The 16,717-nt window shown below is 42.4% G+C and overlaps 1 protein-coding gene across 7 annotated transcripts in view; it reads right to left on the bottom strand.

Annotated features, from left to right (window-relative positions):
* The window catches only part of NSD3 (nuclear receptor binding SET domain protein 3), a 129,973-nt gene that overhangs the window by 34,510 nt on the left and 78,746 nt on the right, over positions 1-16,717 (bottom strand). For 6 of the 7 annotated variants that reach the window (XM_051832336.2, XM_070068551.1, XM_017350355.3 and 3 more), the window contains exons 8-12: positions 14,970-15,070; positions 12,850-12,895; positions 9,825-9,955; positions 9,284-9,412; positions 8,274-8,400 (exon numbers count right to left, since the gene is read on the bottom strand). In XM_051832336.2, the coding sequence (XP_051688296.2) occupies positions 8,274-8,400; positions 9,284-9,412; positions 9,825-9,955; positions 12,850-12,895; positions 14,970-15,070 (534 nt within the window). Of the gene's footprint in view, positions 1-8,273; positions 8,401-9,283; positions 9,413-9,824; positions 11,968-12,849; positions 12,896-14,969; positions 15,071-16,717 lie in introns of all 7 variants that reach the window. The other variant, XR_011386371.1, reaches the window with a different exon arrangement.

The raw sequence follows: 16,717 nt of genomic DNA on the forward strand, positions 1-16,717 counted from the left end.
TCTATTGGTTCACCCCCCAAATGGCCACTACGGCCGGCACACTGTGCCAATCTGAAGCCAGGAGCCAGGTGCTTCCTCCTGGTCTCCCATGCAGGTGCAGGGCCCACGCACTTGGGCCATCCTCCACTGCACTCCCAGGCCACAGCAGAGAGCTGGACTGGAAGAGGAGCTACCAGGACAGAACCGACGCCCCAACCGGGACTAGAACCCGGGGTGCCGGCGCCACAGGTGGAGGATTAGCCAAGTGAGTCATGGCGCCAGCCCCCATAGTAAACTTTTACCCTAGCAACTAGCAATTATTTAAAGGGGAAAAATAATGCCAATTAAGACAGAAATAGAAAATAGTAACAAGCAAAAGATACACAAATGTGGAAAAATATACACCAAAGGATTATATAAAAATAAAATTACAAAGGAAAAATAAATAGCAAAGGATTATATACAGAGTTCAAACACGGAGAAAATACACAACAATATATAAAAGCAAATCTAACTGAGCAAAATGTAAAAAGAATAGTATAGAATCAGAATAGAAAAAAATCAAAGCAGCCTAATGTAAAATAGGGCAGAAATTCTGAACAGGTAATTTATAGGGAGAAAATAGCCAAAAACACATGAAGATGTTCCTTGCCAGTAATCAGATACAACTGAAACTAGGTACGCAACAACAAAAAAATTTAGAGTTCAGTAATACCGAACATTGACAAGGGTACAAGAAAACAGGTATTCTATATTCTGCTGGTGTCTAAGCTGAAAGGATCTATCTTAAAAGTACTCAAACAGTATTTTTCACTTTATGTTTCTGTGTGGGAGCAAACTGTTGAAATCTTTACTTAATGTATGCTAAACTGATCTTCTGTATATAAAGAGAATCGAAAATGAATCTTGATGTGAATGGAAGGGGAGAGGGAGTGGGAAAGGGGAGGGTTGCGGGTGGGAGGGACGTTTTTGGGGGGAAGCCATTGTAATCCATAAGCTGTACATTGGAAATTTATATTCATTAAATAAAAGTTAAAAAAAAAAAAGCAACTGGGGCTGGGGTGGGATGGGAGGGTAGTGCTGTGTTTGCAGCAGGTAAAGCTACTGTCTGAGGCGCTGGCATCCCATACAGGCACCAGCTTGAGCCCCTGTTGTTCCACTTCCAATCCAGCTCTCTGCTATAGCCGGGAAAGCAGAAAATGGTCCAAGTCCTCCGGCCCCTGCACGTGTGTGAGACCTAGAAGAAGCTCCTGGCTCCTGGCAATGGACTGGCCCAGCTCTGGCTGTTGTGGCCATTTGGAGAGTGAACCAGCAGATGGAAGATCAATCTCTCTCTCTGCTTCTGCCTTTCTGTAACTCTGCCTTTCAAATAAACAAATAAATCTTGAAAAAAAGAAAAAAGAAAAAAGCAACTGGTGGGGCTGGCATCATGGTGTAGCAGGTAAAGCTGTCGCCTGTGACACCAGCATCCCATATGGGCACTAAATTGAGTCCCAGCTGCTCTACTTCTGACCCGGTTCCCTGCTAATGCGCATGGGAAGCTAGAGAAAGATGGTCCAAGTACTTGGTCTCCTGCCACCCATGTGGGAGACCAGGATGGAGTTCCAGACTCCTGGCTTTGCCCTGGCCCAACCTCAGCCATTGTGGCCATTCAAGGAGTGAGCTAGAAGACGGAAGATTCCTTTCTCTCTCTGTCTCTCTCTCTATTCACTTGGCCTTTCTTTTTTTTTTTTTTTTTTTGGACAGGCAGGGTGGACAGTGAGAGACAGAAAGAAAGGTCTTCCTTTTTCCATTGGGTCACCCTCCAATGGCTGCTGCGGCCGGTGCACTGCGCTGATCCAAAGGCAGGAGCCAGGTGCTTCTCATGGTCTCCCATGCGGGTGCAGGGCCCAAGCACTTGGGCCATCTTCCACTGCACTCCCAGGCCACAGCAGAGAGCTGGAATCAGAATCTGGTGCCCTGACTGGGACCAGAACCCGGGGTGCCGGCGCCGCAGGTGGAGGATTAGCCTATTGAGCCGTGGCGCCGGCCTACTTGGCCTTTCAAATAATAAAATAAATCTTTAAGTAAAAATTCTGTAAAATTGATTGTTACAGAACTTTTTGTAGTCTTCCTACTACTATACATTTTTTAAAAGGGTAAATGAAAATGCTTTCTTTCCAGAAATCACATTTGTCTTAAATAACAGAAAGTGGTAATATGAGAACTTATCAGGCATGCATTCTGTAATACTGTTTTTACATGTAAAGTGTTTATCTTTGATAAACAGAGGAAAACTGCCTCAATGAAGTTAAAGCAACAGTTTTTAGAAGTTCTTACTGCAAATGTCAGAATAACCAAATTAAAAAGACTTTAATTTTTTATAATTGTGGTAAAATACATAACATAAAATTTAACATTTTAACAATTTTTAAATATACAGTTCAAGTGACATTACATACACTTGCTGTTAGGCTATCATCACTACTATCTGGCCTGATGACATCCTGAATATTCAACAACTCCCCATACCTTCTTCCCCTGCATCTCTCATAACCACTGTTCTATTTTCTGAGAACTTGGCCACTCTAGGCATTTCCTGTAATTGGAGTCCTACAATATTTGTTCTTTTGTGACTGACTTATTTCACTCAGCATAAAGTCTTCAAGGTTTATTTCACTCAGCATAAAGTCTTCAAGGTCAATCCAGGCTTATATATTATTCAAGGCTGCATAACGTTTCACTGTATGCACATGTATTTTGTTTATCCCTTCATCCACTGAGGGACATTTGGACTGCTTCTACCTTTTAACTATCGTGAATAATGCTGCTACCACATGGAGGTACAAACATCTGCTGGAATCCTCGCTTTCAGTTCTTTTTGGGTTTTAAACCCAGAGTGGGACGGTAACTATTTACTTTTTTGAGAAACTGTCACATTGTTTTCTTTTTTCTTCTAAGTTTCAAGCTTTTTATTCCATGAGAGAAATGCATAGGAGAGTGAGGGTGTTAATGTAATCTAAGGGAGAAGGGAAAGTCTAGAAATCAAGTTGAAATCCATACCAAGCACCAGGAGCCAGCTGCGCGGTGGAGCAGGCAGGCCAGAAAGCATGGAGCGGGTGGCCGGAAGGTCACGTGCCCCGAAGGCCCGGGCAGCAAGGGCCCACAATGGCGAACGAGGGCAAAAGAGGGCTCCACATCGTTCTCAACAGCTGCTGTACCATTTTACATTTCCGCCAACCGGGTACAAAGGCTCCAATTTCTTCTCATCCTTTCCAACACTTGTTTTGATTTCTTTTTAATAATAGTCGTCCTAATGGGTGTGAAGTGGCAGCTTATTATGGTTTTCATTTGCACTTCTCTGATTACTAATTATGTTGAGTACACTTTCATGTGTCTATCAGTCATCTATCAGTCAGTGTATGTTCTTTGAAGAAATCTCAGCTCAAGTTCTTCACCCAATTTTGACTTGGATTCTTTGTTGCTGAACTGAAGGAATTCTCCATATATCCTGGGCATTAATCCCTTATCAGATGCTAATTTTCAAATATTTTCTCCCATCTTCTGGGCTGCTCTTCCACTCTCCTGACAGCGTCATGTGGTGTACAAAAGATTACAAAGAAAATTTGATGCAGCCAATTTGTTCATAATTCCTTTTGTTGTGACTCTGATGTTATATCCATTAAATCACTACCAAAGCCAATGTCATGAAGTTTCCCTCTATCTTCCTCTAACAGTTTTATTGTTTTACCTCGTGTGCTTTGGTCTTTGGTCCATTTGAAGTTAATTTTTGTTTAGTGTGTTAATGGTCCATTGCATTCTTTGGCATGCATTCATTCTTTTCAGCCACATTTGTTGAAAATACTGTCCCTTCCCCCATTGAATGGTCGTCACACCCTCGTCAAGAAGCATTTGGCCACATAACCAAGTGCGTGTGTATTTCTGGGCTTTCAGTTCTCTTCCATTGTTTGTGTGTCTGTATTCCCGCATCACAATGGTTTGATCACTGTAGCTCAGCAGTAAACTTTGAAATCAGGAAGTATGTGTCCTCCCGCTTCATTATATTCATTGTTTTTAAAGCAAACTTCCCTCTTAAGCTTCCTAGTAGATGTGTACCAAATAGATTTTATGTGACCTTTGTTGACATGATTCTATAGATTCTAGAATTAGGAGAGAAGCCCAAAGAGTGTTTTTTTTTCTAATTTTTTTCTTCTTTTTATTTTATGCAAAAGGTAAAGAGGCAGAGAAACAGACAGCCCTCTCCCATTCACTGGTTCACTCTCTAAATGCCCACAACAGGTGAGGCCAGACAGTTTGGGACAGGCTGAAGCCAGGAGCCAAGAACTCAATCCAGGTCTCCCGTATGGGTTACAGGGACCCAATTACATGAGCCATCATCATCACCTGCTGCCTCCCAGGGAGTGTGCTGGAAGAAGCTGGAATCAGCAATAGAGCTGGTCTTGAACCCAGTCACCCTGATAATGAAATGCAGGCATCCTCAGTGCCATCTTAACCACTTGGCCAAATGTTTACCCATGAAGAGTGTTTTAATATTGAGACACATGGTCCTTCCCATCAATCATTTAATTAGGGACTGTGGGGCCAGCACTATGGCATAACAGATGAAGTCTCTGCCTGCAGTGTTGGCATCCCATACGCTACTTCACTTCTGATCCAGCTCCCTGTTAATGTGCCTGAAAAGCAGCAGCAGAAGATGGCCCTAGTGCTTGGGCCCCTGTACCCATGTGGGAGACCCAGAAGAAGCTCCTGGCTCCTGGCTTCAGCCTGGCCCAGCCATGGCCATTGTGGCCATCTGGGGAGTGAAACAGGATGGAAGCTCTTTCTCCTACTCTCTCTGTATCTTTGCCTTTCAAATAAATAAATAAATAAATATTTTTTAAAAAATTGGGGACTGCATACTTCAACACTAAAAGGAATCAGACAGATTACATAAGCGACTTAAGAAAACAGTGTTTTAAGGGCCAGCGCTGTGGCATATTTGCTAAAGCAATGCCTGCAGTGCCAGCATTCCATATGGGCGCTGGTTCAAGTCCCAGCTGCTCCACTTCCAATCCAGCTCTCTGCTATGGCCTGGGAAAGCAGTAAAGCAGTGGAAAATGGCCCAAGCCCTTGGGCCCCTGCAGCCACGTAGGAGACCTGGAAGAATCTCCTGGCTTAGGATTGGTGTAGCTCTGGCCATCGTGGGAGTGAACCAGCAGATGGAAGACCTCTCTCTCTCTCTCTCTCTCTCCCCCTCTGCTTCCCTGTAACTCTACCTTTCAAATAAATACATAAATCTTAACAAATAGACAGTTTTTAGAAAAAGGAATGGGAGAGAATGTGGAGAACTAGGAATAAGTGCCTGATCCATGTTCAAAAATGAAAATACAATTAAGAAGGCCAAATAAACAGTGTGTGCAGACAGTCTGACCCTGAGGCTGCCGCTTGGCAAATGGTTCAAAGGTTTTAGAGCAGAGTCTGAATGGGATGAATCACAGAGGGTATATGGGGAAAACAGGCTATATGCTCTAAGCAGCTTCTCCAGGTTCATCTGTGAGCGTTTGTGCAGACGTGTGTGTCAGGAGAGAAGATGTGAGGCATCTGACATCCACGCTACTTAGCCAAGGCAGTAAAAGGCAGGAGCAAGGAGCAAGGACTCTGGAGATAAACTGCCCGGATTTAAATTTCAGCATCATCACCTGTTCTCTTTGAGACTTTGGGCAAGCCACTAACTCTCTGATCATCACTGTCCCCTTCCATAAAATGGAAATGATAATAGTACTTAGCCTTAAATATGAGAGACAGGTTGAACAACCCTAATCTGAAAATTGGAAATTCAAAGTGCTCCAAAATCTGAAACTACTTGAATGTTGGCATGATGTTCAAAAAGTGTTGAATTTTTTTTAACATTTCAGATTTTTGGATTAGGGATGTTCAACTGGTAGTCTATGTAAATATTCCAAAATCTGAAAACATCCACAATCTAAAATACTTCTGGTTCTAAGCATTTGGGATAAAGGATACTCAACTTGTAGTGGGATAAAACGCTCAGTATTAACAGTACCTGACATTTAATAAGTGTTTAGCAGAAAAAGTTACCAACTTCCTGCTTAAAGTATTTTAGAAAGCACACAAATAAAGCCATGTAAAATAAAAGTGAGACTCTAAATAAAGGGGAGAAATTAGTAGAAAATCAAGGAGTCAAAGGTAAGATAATGTATTGTGTAAAAGCACTTCAAAAAGTTCATGAAAAATGCAATTAAAAGATAATGTGCATTTTGGCCAGTGCCACGGCTCACTAGGCTAATCCTCCGCCTGTGGCGCCGGCACACCGGGTTCTAGCCCCGGTCAGGGCGCCGGATTCTGTCCCGGTCGCTCCTCTTCCTGTCCAGCTCTCTCCTGTGGCCCGGGAGTGCAGTGGAGGATGGCCCAAGTCCTTGGGCCCTACACCTGCATGGGAAACCAGGAGAAGCACCTGGCTCCTGGCTTCGGATCAGCACAGTGCGCTGGCTGCAGTGCGCCAGCCGCAGCGGCCATTATGGGGTGAACCAATGGAAAAGGAAGACCTTTCTCTCTGTCTCTCTCTCTCACTGTCCACTCTGCCTGTCAAAAAAAAAAAAAAGATAATGTGCATTTTCCACGAGCTTTCTGGAGACCCCATGTATATATCTGCTATGCAATTGGCTATTAGTTCCTCACAGTTAAAATAAAGTAAAACAAAACTTAACTGAAAAAAAAAAAAAAAAAAAAAAAAAGGCTAGGAGTCTGATGCCTCAGATGTTAGGATACCACCTGGGATGGGATAGATCCCATATCAGAGACCCTGGATTTTTGAGTCCTAGCTGCAATCCTGTTGCCAGTTTCCTGCTTATGTTCACACCGGGGGACAGCAGGTGATGGCTCACCCAGGGTGCTCCCTGCCATCATGCTTTGGACTGTATTCCTAGTTCCTATCTGTGGCCTAGGTGAGCTACAGCAGCAATTGCAGGCATTTGGGGAATGAACTGACAGATCGGAGCTTTCTCTCTGATTTCCTGCCTTTCAAAACAAAATTAAATATTTTTTAAAAGCCACACACCCGAACATGGTTCTTGGGAGTGATACCATGCCATTTCCAATCAATTTTAACTTTCTATATTGTTACAGATTAAACAAGTACTTTCAGCTTTCCATGATTTTAATCAGAATCATATCTATGTGGAGAACTATTAACTAATATATAACTTTCTGTATAAATTATGTTGATAGGTGGTAGCCTATGTATGGCGGCATAAGAAATAAAGTGAATTTACAAGTTTTAAACAAAATTTCCAGTAGCTCCATCTTTCCACTAAAAATAATATAACCATGATTATAGTCTTGACTGACACTTATTCTGGACTGTTAAAGTCAAAGAACTTTGTGCCAATTTATTTGGTGGGGCCAGCGCTGTGGTGAAGTGGATAAAGCTGCCAACTGAAGTGCTGGCATTCCATATGGGTGCTGGTTCAAGACCTGGCTGCTCCGCATTTTTTTCAAAGATTTAATTTATTTGGAAGTCAGAGTTACACAGAGAGAAGGAGAGGCAGAGAGCTCTTCCAATTGTTGGCTCACTCTGCAACTGGCTGCAATGGCTGGAGCTGCACCAATTTGAAGCCAGGAGCTTCTTCCAGATCTCCCATGTGGGTGCAGGGGCCCAAGGCCTTGGGCCATCTTCTGCTGCTTTCCCAGGCCATAGCAGAGAGCAGGATCGGAAGTGGAGCAGCTGAGACTCGAACTGGTGCTCATATGGAATGCCGGCACTGCAGGCAGACACTTTACCCTCTATGTCACAGTGCCGGCCCCTGCTCCGCTTCTGATCCTACTCTCTGCTATGGCCTGGGAAAGCAGTGGAAGATGGTCCAAGCCCTTGGGACCCTGCACCCATATGGGAGACCCAGGAGAACCTCCTGGCTTCATATCAGCTCAGCTGCAGGCATTGTGACCATTTAGAGAGTGAACCAGCGGATGGAAGATCTCTCTCTCTCTCTCTCTCTATCTCTCTGCTTCTCTGTAATTCCACCTTTCAAATAAATAATCTTTAAAAAAAATTTACTGGACACAAAAGCTTCTCAAACTCATCTGAACAATAACTGGTTCACAGTTCGATAAATTTTATAGTAAAGGCACCCATAGGAGGAACTTTGAGTATGCTTTTGATCTAGGGAAGAAGAGAATCTGAGTTTGTTGGAATAACTGGGCGGGGGGCTGCCAGGTAGGAGTGATGAGAGCATCAGATGTCGTGGAGACACTGCCAGTGCGCGGGGCTCCCCACCCCTCTCTTCCCGTCAGCTTACCGGTTTGACATTCCACACAGATGAACTTTCCGTCAGGGAGTGAAGGGAGCCCCAGGCACTCCAGGTGGAAGTGTGTGCAGCACTCTCCCTCACAGGCAATCAGAGAGTCGCCAGAGCTTTCACAGATCTGTAACACGGCAGAAAGCAGGGGTCCTCAAACTTCAGAAGGCATCGGATCCACCCGGAGTTTGATTCGGTAGGTCTGGGGTGGGGCCCAAGAATCTGCATTGCTAACATGTGTCCTAAATGTGCTGATACACTTGGCAGTCCTTGAGAGCCACTGAACTAGACAGCTATTTCCACATCCAATATGGCATTAAAGTATAAAAAGTCACACTTGGGGCTAGTGCACAGCAGGTAAAGGCTCTGCCTGTGGTACCAGCATCCTATATGAGCGCCGGTTCAAGTCCTGGCTGCTCCACTTCCCATCCAGCTCTTGCTATGGTCTGGGAAAGCAGCAGAAGAGGGCCCAAGTGTTTGGGCCCCTGTACCCGCATGGGAGACCCCGTAGAAGCTCCTAGCTTCTGCTTCAGATCAGCCCAGCTCCAGCCATTGTGGCCATTTGGGGAGTGAACCAATGGATGGAAGACTTCTCTCTGTCTCTGTAACTCTCTCTGTAACTCTGCCTTTCAAATAAACAAATAAACCTTTAATAAAAAAAAAAGTCATACTTGATCTTTTATGACTCCTTCTTTGGCATCTGCACACTTTAACTTTTCTTCCTGGGTCAAAGCAGTATTTTTCAAAAAAGATGAAAACACATTTAAAAAGTTCATATACAATCAAACTTCAGAAGTCCTGAAGTCAGTCCTCAAATTACTAACAGCATATCACAATGAAGGCACCTGCACTTGATTGTTACGTGTTCCTACTCAGACAGGGAAGAGCCACAAAGAGCTCTGGGATCTGAAGCTTTAAAGTAAGATTACCCTCTTCAATAGGAGGTAAGTCTCTTATTGGCAGAATACAAGAGCAACTGTCTCAAGCCATGGGATCCATCACCTGCCTACCTGACACACAGTGTCCTTCTTACTCATTCCAACGCCTCTTCTGGAAAGACTGGAATCCACGGACTGCACGTCGGAAACATCTGCATCTGCAGTAGCTGAAGGGCTATCTACTTGCTTTCCAAAGCCTACCTATATGGAAGACATAGTACATCTTTAAGAAAAACAAAACAAACATTCCCTTAAAGTTAGACACTATGAAAATCCTAGTAAGACTTGCTCAAATAGATGTAGACACAATCACTTGTTTGTTTGTTTTTTTCTCTTTCTAAAATCCATGGATACTATTATATATGCTGTTTGGGGGGGGGGGGAGAAACTGTAGTTAAAATGAAGAAACAAATAAACCATGTTTCTGTTATATAAGACATGACCAAAATGAAGATGCCCATAAGCTACCAAAGCTGCATCCCCCGCACCCCCCCCCCTCCCATGTATATTTTAGAAATTCCCCCAAACAATTCATAATCTACGAAGCACTATGTTACTTTGGTTTGGCAAAGCAAAAAAACAGCACTGTGCCCAGACCCTTGGACATATTTACCTGCAGATCACTCAGTCCTCTAGAATCGGAGTCAGATGTATCTCTGTATGCTGAACTAGTCATTTCTACATCAGTTGAGGCGCGACTCCTTTTCTTTAGAGGTTTACAGGAATCTGAAATCTCGCTGGCACCTTAATATAACACACTGAAATTAATCCTAAAATAGTGCTTAAAGTTTGTTGTTTTAATTTTTTTTTTTTTGGTGGGAGAATATTTTCTTTCCCCAAACTCATCTTTCGTGTGGGAAGAAAAAGCACGGCTCTCTTTGTAACACTGAAGTCACGAGTCAAAACTTCATAAGCTTCTGACCTTCCTGGTAGTGAGTGATTTAATTTACAACCGCTCTATTATAACATTTAATTCAGTTCTCCTGCTCTAAAGCTCTGTTCAGTCAATAGAGCCCAAGTTCCAACCTAAAAATAAATTCTATCAAAACTGCAGAATAGCTGATTGATTTGGAGCAATTCAAAGAACCGTTCAATTTGGAGGGGGAAAGACATAAAACCCAACACATTGTGTAGCTTACAAATATGGTCGCAGAGACATCGCCATCTTGTTTTTATTAGGGATGTGACAAATCTTTGATTTGTATTCGATTCGTACACGGATAGTGCCATTTTCCCCCAAATTTTGCAATTCAGTTGATTACTGCCCCCCAGATAAATTTTGGATGTTCGCAATTGTTCATCTGAGACTTCCTTGGTGAAGTGGCATTTATGTGACCGTTAATGAGTGCTGCAGCACATGTACATGTGTCATGCCATGTAGGTGGCACACTGCGGAGGACTATAAATGGACAATCAGTGTTCAAGTGCAGCCAAATCACGAAGAGCTGGATGAGAGGCCTCTATGTGGAATTTGTGCGGGAAGAAATAAATATGAAAAAAAAAAAAAGGCAGAGAATAGTGTGGAATTTTTTTTTTAAAACTGTGTGTAATACAAATCCAGCCAAAACAATAGTGCAAAAAGTTACAAAGCAACAATCTCTTGGGCTAATGCAGTATAGGCTATACAGAAACAGCCACGATGAAATGTGCAGATCAGGCACGGTGAACACCAAGGAACCAAGGAGACGGTTAATATTTCAACCCACAGTTTGTGTTTTGGATTTTTTCCCCCAAAATTTCCATACAACAAACAGACATCTAGATCAGCCCAGCAAGCTATGGTGGAAGTGTGCAGTCCAGAAGAGCCCGGGGAGAAGCAAGTCTCCCGAGGCCGTGAAGATCCGCAACAGGCTGAGTGAGCGCAGCACTTGGCACCCAGCCGTGTTCCGTGCTGGAGGGTGCGGGCCTCGCTAGACTGCTCAGAGTACTGGAACCTCGGTATCACAGCTGAATGTTTCCTGGTATCTATAAATGAGGGTGCCTTCCCCGGGTTAACGCTGATTAAAAAGCACAAGTACACAAATCTATCTCCTTCATTGCTGGTGTATGGACCCAGAACACCACCACAAAATATTTCCTTGGCCTAAAAGATCACTGGATTAACAAGGAGTTTTAACAGAGGAACAGGAGTGCTGCACTGAGAGGCTTTCGAAGGGAAACACAGGTACCGCCATTTCCGAAGAGTTCTGAAAATGCTAGAAAAATGACAGGCTGCCCAAGACAGCTGTCATGCTGTTCTCCATGATAACGGCACTAATATTTAAAAAAAATAAGAGCTTTTAATGATTGTAATGTATACAGTTTGGGCTGTTTGGCAAAACCCTGCAGATGTGCATTAATGACGCTTTATTTAAAAACAAAAAAAAACAAAAAACAAAAAACAGTCCATGTTGGAATCGATCAGTGTAAGTTAACGGTGGTTTTTAGGCTGGACCCATGATTTAAGCTGTACCCATCCAGCTCAGAACAAAAAAAAAAAAAAAAAAAAAATCATTTGAATGTTAAAGCAATTGTTCAGAATCTTGAAGAAGAAACCAGGCAGGAAAATGCCAATAGCAGTGATTGGCAAAATCAAAATTGAAAACAAAGAAACTGTTTATCAAGCCGCCGACAAAGAAATCTTGCATGGAGACTCCAAGTCTGGAGTTTCTGGGATGAAATTGTACAGGAATCTCAGTCCACAGTTTCCTCAATCGCTGCGGAGACGGAGCTGTCACTGAATCTGACAGAGCCCTGCACTCCCCGGTCCGCCGACCCTGTGGAATGGTGGAAACACAACGCAATCAGGCCTCCTAATCTCGCAGCCATCGCGATGTCTTTTCTTGGAGCTCCGCCAAGCAGTGTTCCCTCCGAGAGGCTGTTCAGTTCTGCTGAGGATCTCCACGGAGACCATCGCTGCAGACTTCTCCCCGAGAATGCAGAGAGGCTGGTGTTTTTATTTTTATTTTTAAATAATGCAATTTGCCCAGAGTAAACTATAGCTATTAAATACAGTTTGATCTCACTAAAAACGCACGAATCATGCTATGGAGTTTGTACTGTAGTCAAATTGCACACAGAAAATACAGATATAAATTTAAGGTTTCTTAAACTTTGTGCATTTCTCAAATTTATTTCGCATAAGGTCATCTAATAGTGGCCATAAATATGCTATGAATCATTTTAATTTACAAAAAGATTTTACAGCACTGTCAAAATAAATGTGGCAAGAATTTTTTCAATCAGCTTGTCTTGTCTGATTTGTCATAGTCCATGTTTGACAAACATGAATAGCTACTATTCGGTATTCAGTCGAATACCAAAAAAAGTGGATTCGTCACATCCCTAGTTTAATAAGCCAGTGAAACCCCAGAATTTTATGTAGAAAAGGCAGAAACAGTATCAAGTCTACATGGTGTTCTCCAATTTACCAAAACAAAGAAAGACTTTTGACGTGGAGATACAGAAGATCAACTTGAAAAGTCTCACACACACACACACACACACACAGCACAAACTGGGAAATACTGCAATTTCACGCTGAAGAGCAATAACAATGATTTACAGAGACAGACAAAAATACATGAAGTACAAATAAGTAATTCTTAAAAATTGGTTTAATCAAGGAAATGCAAAGCAACATTATAATATTAACTCACCTTTCTGTAATCCAGTCTTCGCCGTAGCCTGAGGAACTGTTTCAACCTGTTTGGACAGAAAAATACAGCATTAACAAGGAATTTTTACTCTATTAGTAAACGGAGGGAAAAAAAACAACACTTCCATGGATCTAAGTAATGATGAGTGATTCATGTATCTGGGTAAAGTTCTCTTCTGGAGTTCAGGCAGGGTTTCGGTCCTAGCTGCTTGTGCTGAATACCAAGTGACAACAAACAGCCACATGCTCTCTAGCCAGGATTCTTCCCACCACTCCCTCAGTAGATGACAAGGACGAGAACACTTTCCTCAGTGTCTGGGAGGCAGAAGAGGGGTTGTTTGTGCAATCAGCCCCGTTGCTGCTATAAAGCCCTCCCACCCCAAAGACGTTAGGATAAATTTTTACTTACTATGGTACTCAGGTTAATGTAACTCACGCCACTTTAAGACCCTTCCGCGCCTGCACTCACAGCTAAGTTGCTGGGAATCAGGACCCTCTCTGTAGAGAGTGCTACAGGGCTCCATACAGCTGGAAGCTCAATACTTTTGCTGCTAGTACAAACTTAAGAAAATAAGTTTGTGATATTGCAAAAGCACTTTCTTGAGTGTCTTATGACCAGTGTCTTGATCCTACATTAGGAGAGCGAGATCAGAAGTTATTCTGCCAATGTATATGTAAAACACGTGGTAATTTGAGGACTGAACCATTGGAACTAGAGAAAGGATGCTATCTGGAGGACTTCCTGTTCAAGCTAGGAATTGAATTTCATGTTTAAGATGTAATGAAATATGCATGTTGAAACACATTTTGTAAATATTTCAGGATTGTTCTAAGCTTTTTTAAAAAAATTTTATTTTTTTTTACAACAAGTAAAAAAACATACAACAGAAAGGCTTTTATAAGATACAATTAGTAATACAAATATAAAATCTTCTAAACAATCACTGGTATTGTTCTACTACTAACTGTAACACAGTGGTATTAACAATTTGTCCCATTTTTTGGTACCCATTATGCTTATTAATTTTAAACTCACTGGTCATAGAGTGAATTTGGGAATCAGGTGGCAAAATCACAACTTTTTGGTAATGAATACTATAGATTTGCAAGAGCATAGAGAGATTTTTTGGAATATGATTTCCTAAGTATGAAAGCTAACATGATATATGAATGACAAATTAGTACATTACTTAAATTTTAGTTAAATATTCTGGAAAAAAATTTTTACATGCCTGATGATACCATAGAGCACAACATTAGCTCTTACATTTGGAAGGTTAAAATTATGAGGGCAGTATATTTTAAGTTGAAGAAGTCCACACTTACATTAAAAGGTTTTTTTCATAGTGAAACTTCCTGGAACTAATCCTATTCAGAATTTGTTTAGTGTAATAGCAGGTGTCTGGGTCATAAAAAGGTATTCTTTCCCTTTAAAAAAAATACTAAAAGTGAGCTTTAATTTAATTAAATAATAGTTTCTAAAACTTTCTTTGAAAAGGTAATATAACATATATTACTACAATGACTACACTTCTTTTACACACTTCAGTCAGAACGTATCCCACTTCAGTTTTACTTAAATACTGTTTATATGACACCTGACACCAGGGAAATGCCATTCCACTGGGAAAATAACATTCCAAAAAATCTGTGATATCACCAGAAAAGCCAGTTTATGATTATCTGCTTTTTATATATGAGACTATAAGTTAAATTAATTTGATTTGCTTAAAAAATAAAAACAGTACATACCAGCAGCTTAAACCAAAAATTAAAATTTCAAAAGAGGGAACTTAATGATGGTTCCAAATAAAACTCATGAAGACATGTCATCATTCTGTTCACAACAGAAATTCCAAAATAAATGTGAGGTTTTTTTTTAAGAGTCTTGTACCACTGGCTCCCCATGTCCAGAAACCTGTTTCCCGTGACAAGGCTTGAAGCAGAGTCACAGGGATGAATGTGTGAGAACTGGGCAATGGAAACCGCCCAGACAGAAGCATAACATAGTTCACAAAGGAAACCCAGCGTGGGGGACAAGTTTCTCTCTTTTAAGATATCAACATAAGCCACAACATTCACAAGTACAATGTTTTAACTCTCTACATGTAGGAAGCCAACCTGCTCCTTTTTGATCTTCTTCTTTGGCACAACCTCAGTGGACTTCTCTGATTCAGAACGCGTTCTAATTGATCTTCTCTGCTGCTTCTTTTCTACTGAGCCTAAGAGGTGATTTAAACAGATAAACAAAAACTCATTTAAGGACAGCTCAACATTCATGCAATTAAGGTTTGATCAAATTCCTTACCCTTCCTACCCATTGATTTTGAAATTTTAATTATATATCATTAAAAAGCTGTTAAGTACTTGGAAGCATATAAATTATTTAATAGATCAAATTATAAAGGCTGATGAGACTGGGATTCACAAAGCATTCTAAACTACACACACACAAAAGGGCATTTGATTTTTTTTTTAAGTTAAAAAATCAAACTGAGGCCGGTGCTGTGGCGCAGCAGGTTAAAGCCCCGGCCTGAAGCACCAGCATCCCATATGGGTGTCAGTTTGAGTCCTGGTTGCTCCACTTCTGATCCAACTCTCTGTTATGGCCTGGGAAAGCAGTAGAAGATGGCCCAAGCCCTTGGGCCCCTGCACCTGTGTGGGAGACCCAGAAGAAGTTCCTGGCTCCTAGTTTCGGACTGGCGCAGCTCTGGCCGTTGCGGCCATCTGGGGAGTGAGCCAGTGGATGGAAGACCTCTCTCTCTCTCTGCCTCTCCTTCGCTCTATATGTAACTGTGGCTTTCAAATAAATAAAATAAATCTTAAAAAAAAAAATAGCAGACAGAATCTACTTTTAAAGGCAAATAAACATGTTTAAGTAAATACAATTGAGGGGATGAAGGAACTCTTAAGATTTGGTGAAAATGGTTTACTTGAGGCCAGTATCATGGCGTAGCTGGTAAAGCCACAGCCTGTGATGCTGGCATCCTGTATGGGCTTGGGTTCAAGTCCTGGCTGCTCCACTTCCAACTCAGCTCCCTGCTAACGGCCTAGGAAAAGAGGCAAAAGGTGGTCCAAGGGTTTGGGTACCTGCCACCCATGTGAGAGATTTGGATTTGGCATGGTTTAGCCCTGGCTGTTAGGCTGTGTGGAGAGTGAATCAGTGAATGAAAGATCTCACTCTTGGCCGGTGCCGTGGCTCACTAGGCTAATCCTCCACCTGTGGCGCTGGCACACAGGTTCTAGTCCCGGTCGGGGCACCGGATTCTGTCCCAGTTGCCCCTCTTCCAGGCCAGCTCTCTGCTGTGGCCTGGGAGTGCAATGGAGGATGGCTCAAGTCCTTGGGCCCTGCACCCCATGGGAGACCAGGAGAAGCACCTGGCTTCTGCCTTCGGATCAGTGCGATGTGCTGGCCGTGGTGGCCATTGGAGGGTGAACCAACAACAAAGGAAGACCTTTCTCTCTCTCTCTCTCTCACTGTCCACTCTGCCTGTAAAAAGAAAAAAAAAAAAAAAAAAACTCACTCTGTCTCTCTTTTTTTTTTTTTTTTTTTTTTGACAGGCAGAGTGGACAGTGAGAGAGAGAGAGACAGAGAGAAAGGTCTTCCTTTTTCCATTGGTTCACCCCCTAAGTGGCCAGGAGCCTGGTCTCCCATGGGGTGTAGGGCCCAAGCACTTGGGCCATCCTCCACTGCCTTCCAAGGCCACAGCAGAGAGCTGGACTGGAAGAGGAGCAACTGGGACAGAATCCGGCGCCCTGACCGGGACTAGAACCCGGGGTGCCGGCGCTGCAGGTGGAGGATTAGCCTTGTGAGCCGCAGCGCCAGCCTCTTTTAAATAACTAAATCTTAAAAAAAAAAAAAGTGATTT

Source organism: Oryctolagus cuniculus, chromosome 2 (assembly GCF_964237555.1).
Source record: "Oryctolagus cuniculus chromosome 2, mOryCun1.1, whole genome shotgun sequence".
Lineage (NCBI taxonomy): Eukaryota > Metazoa > Chordata > Mammalia > Lagomorpha > Leporidae > Oryctolagus > Oryctolagus cuniculus.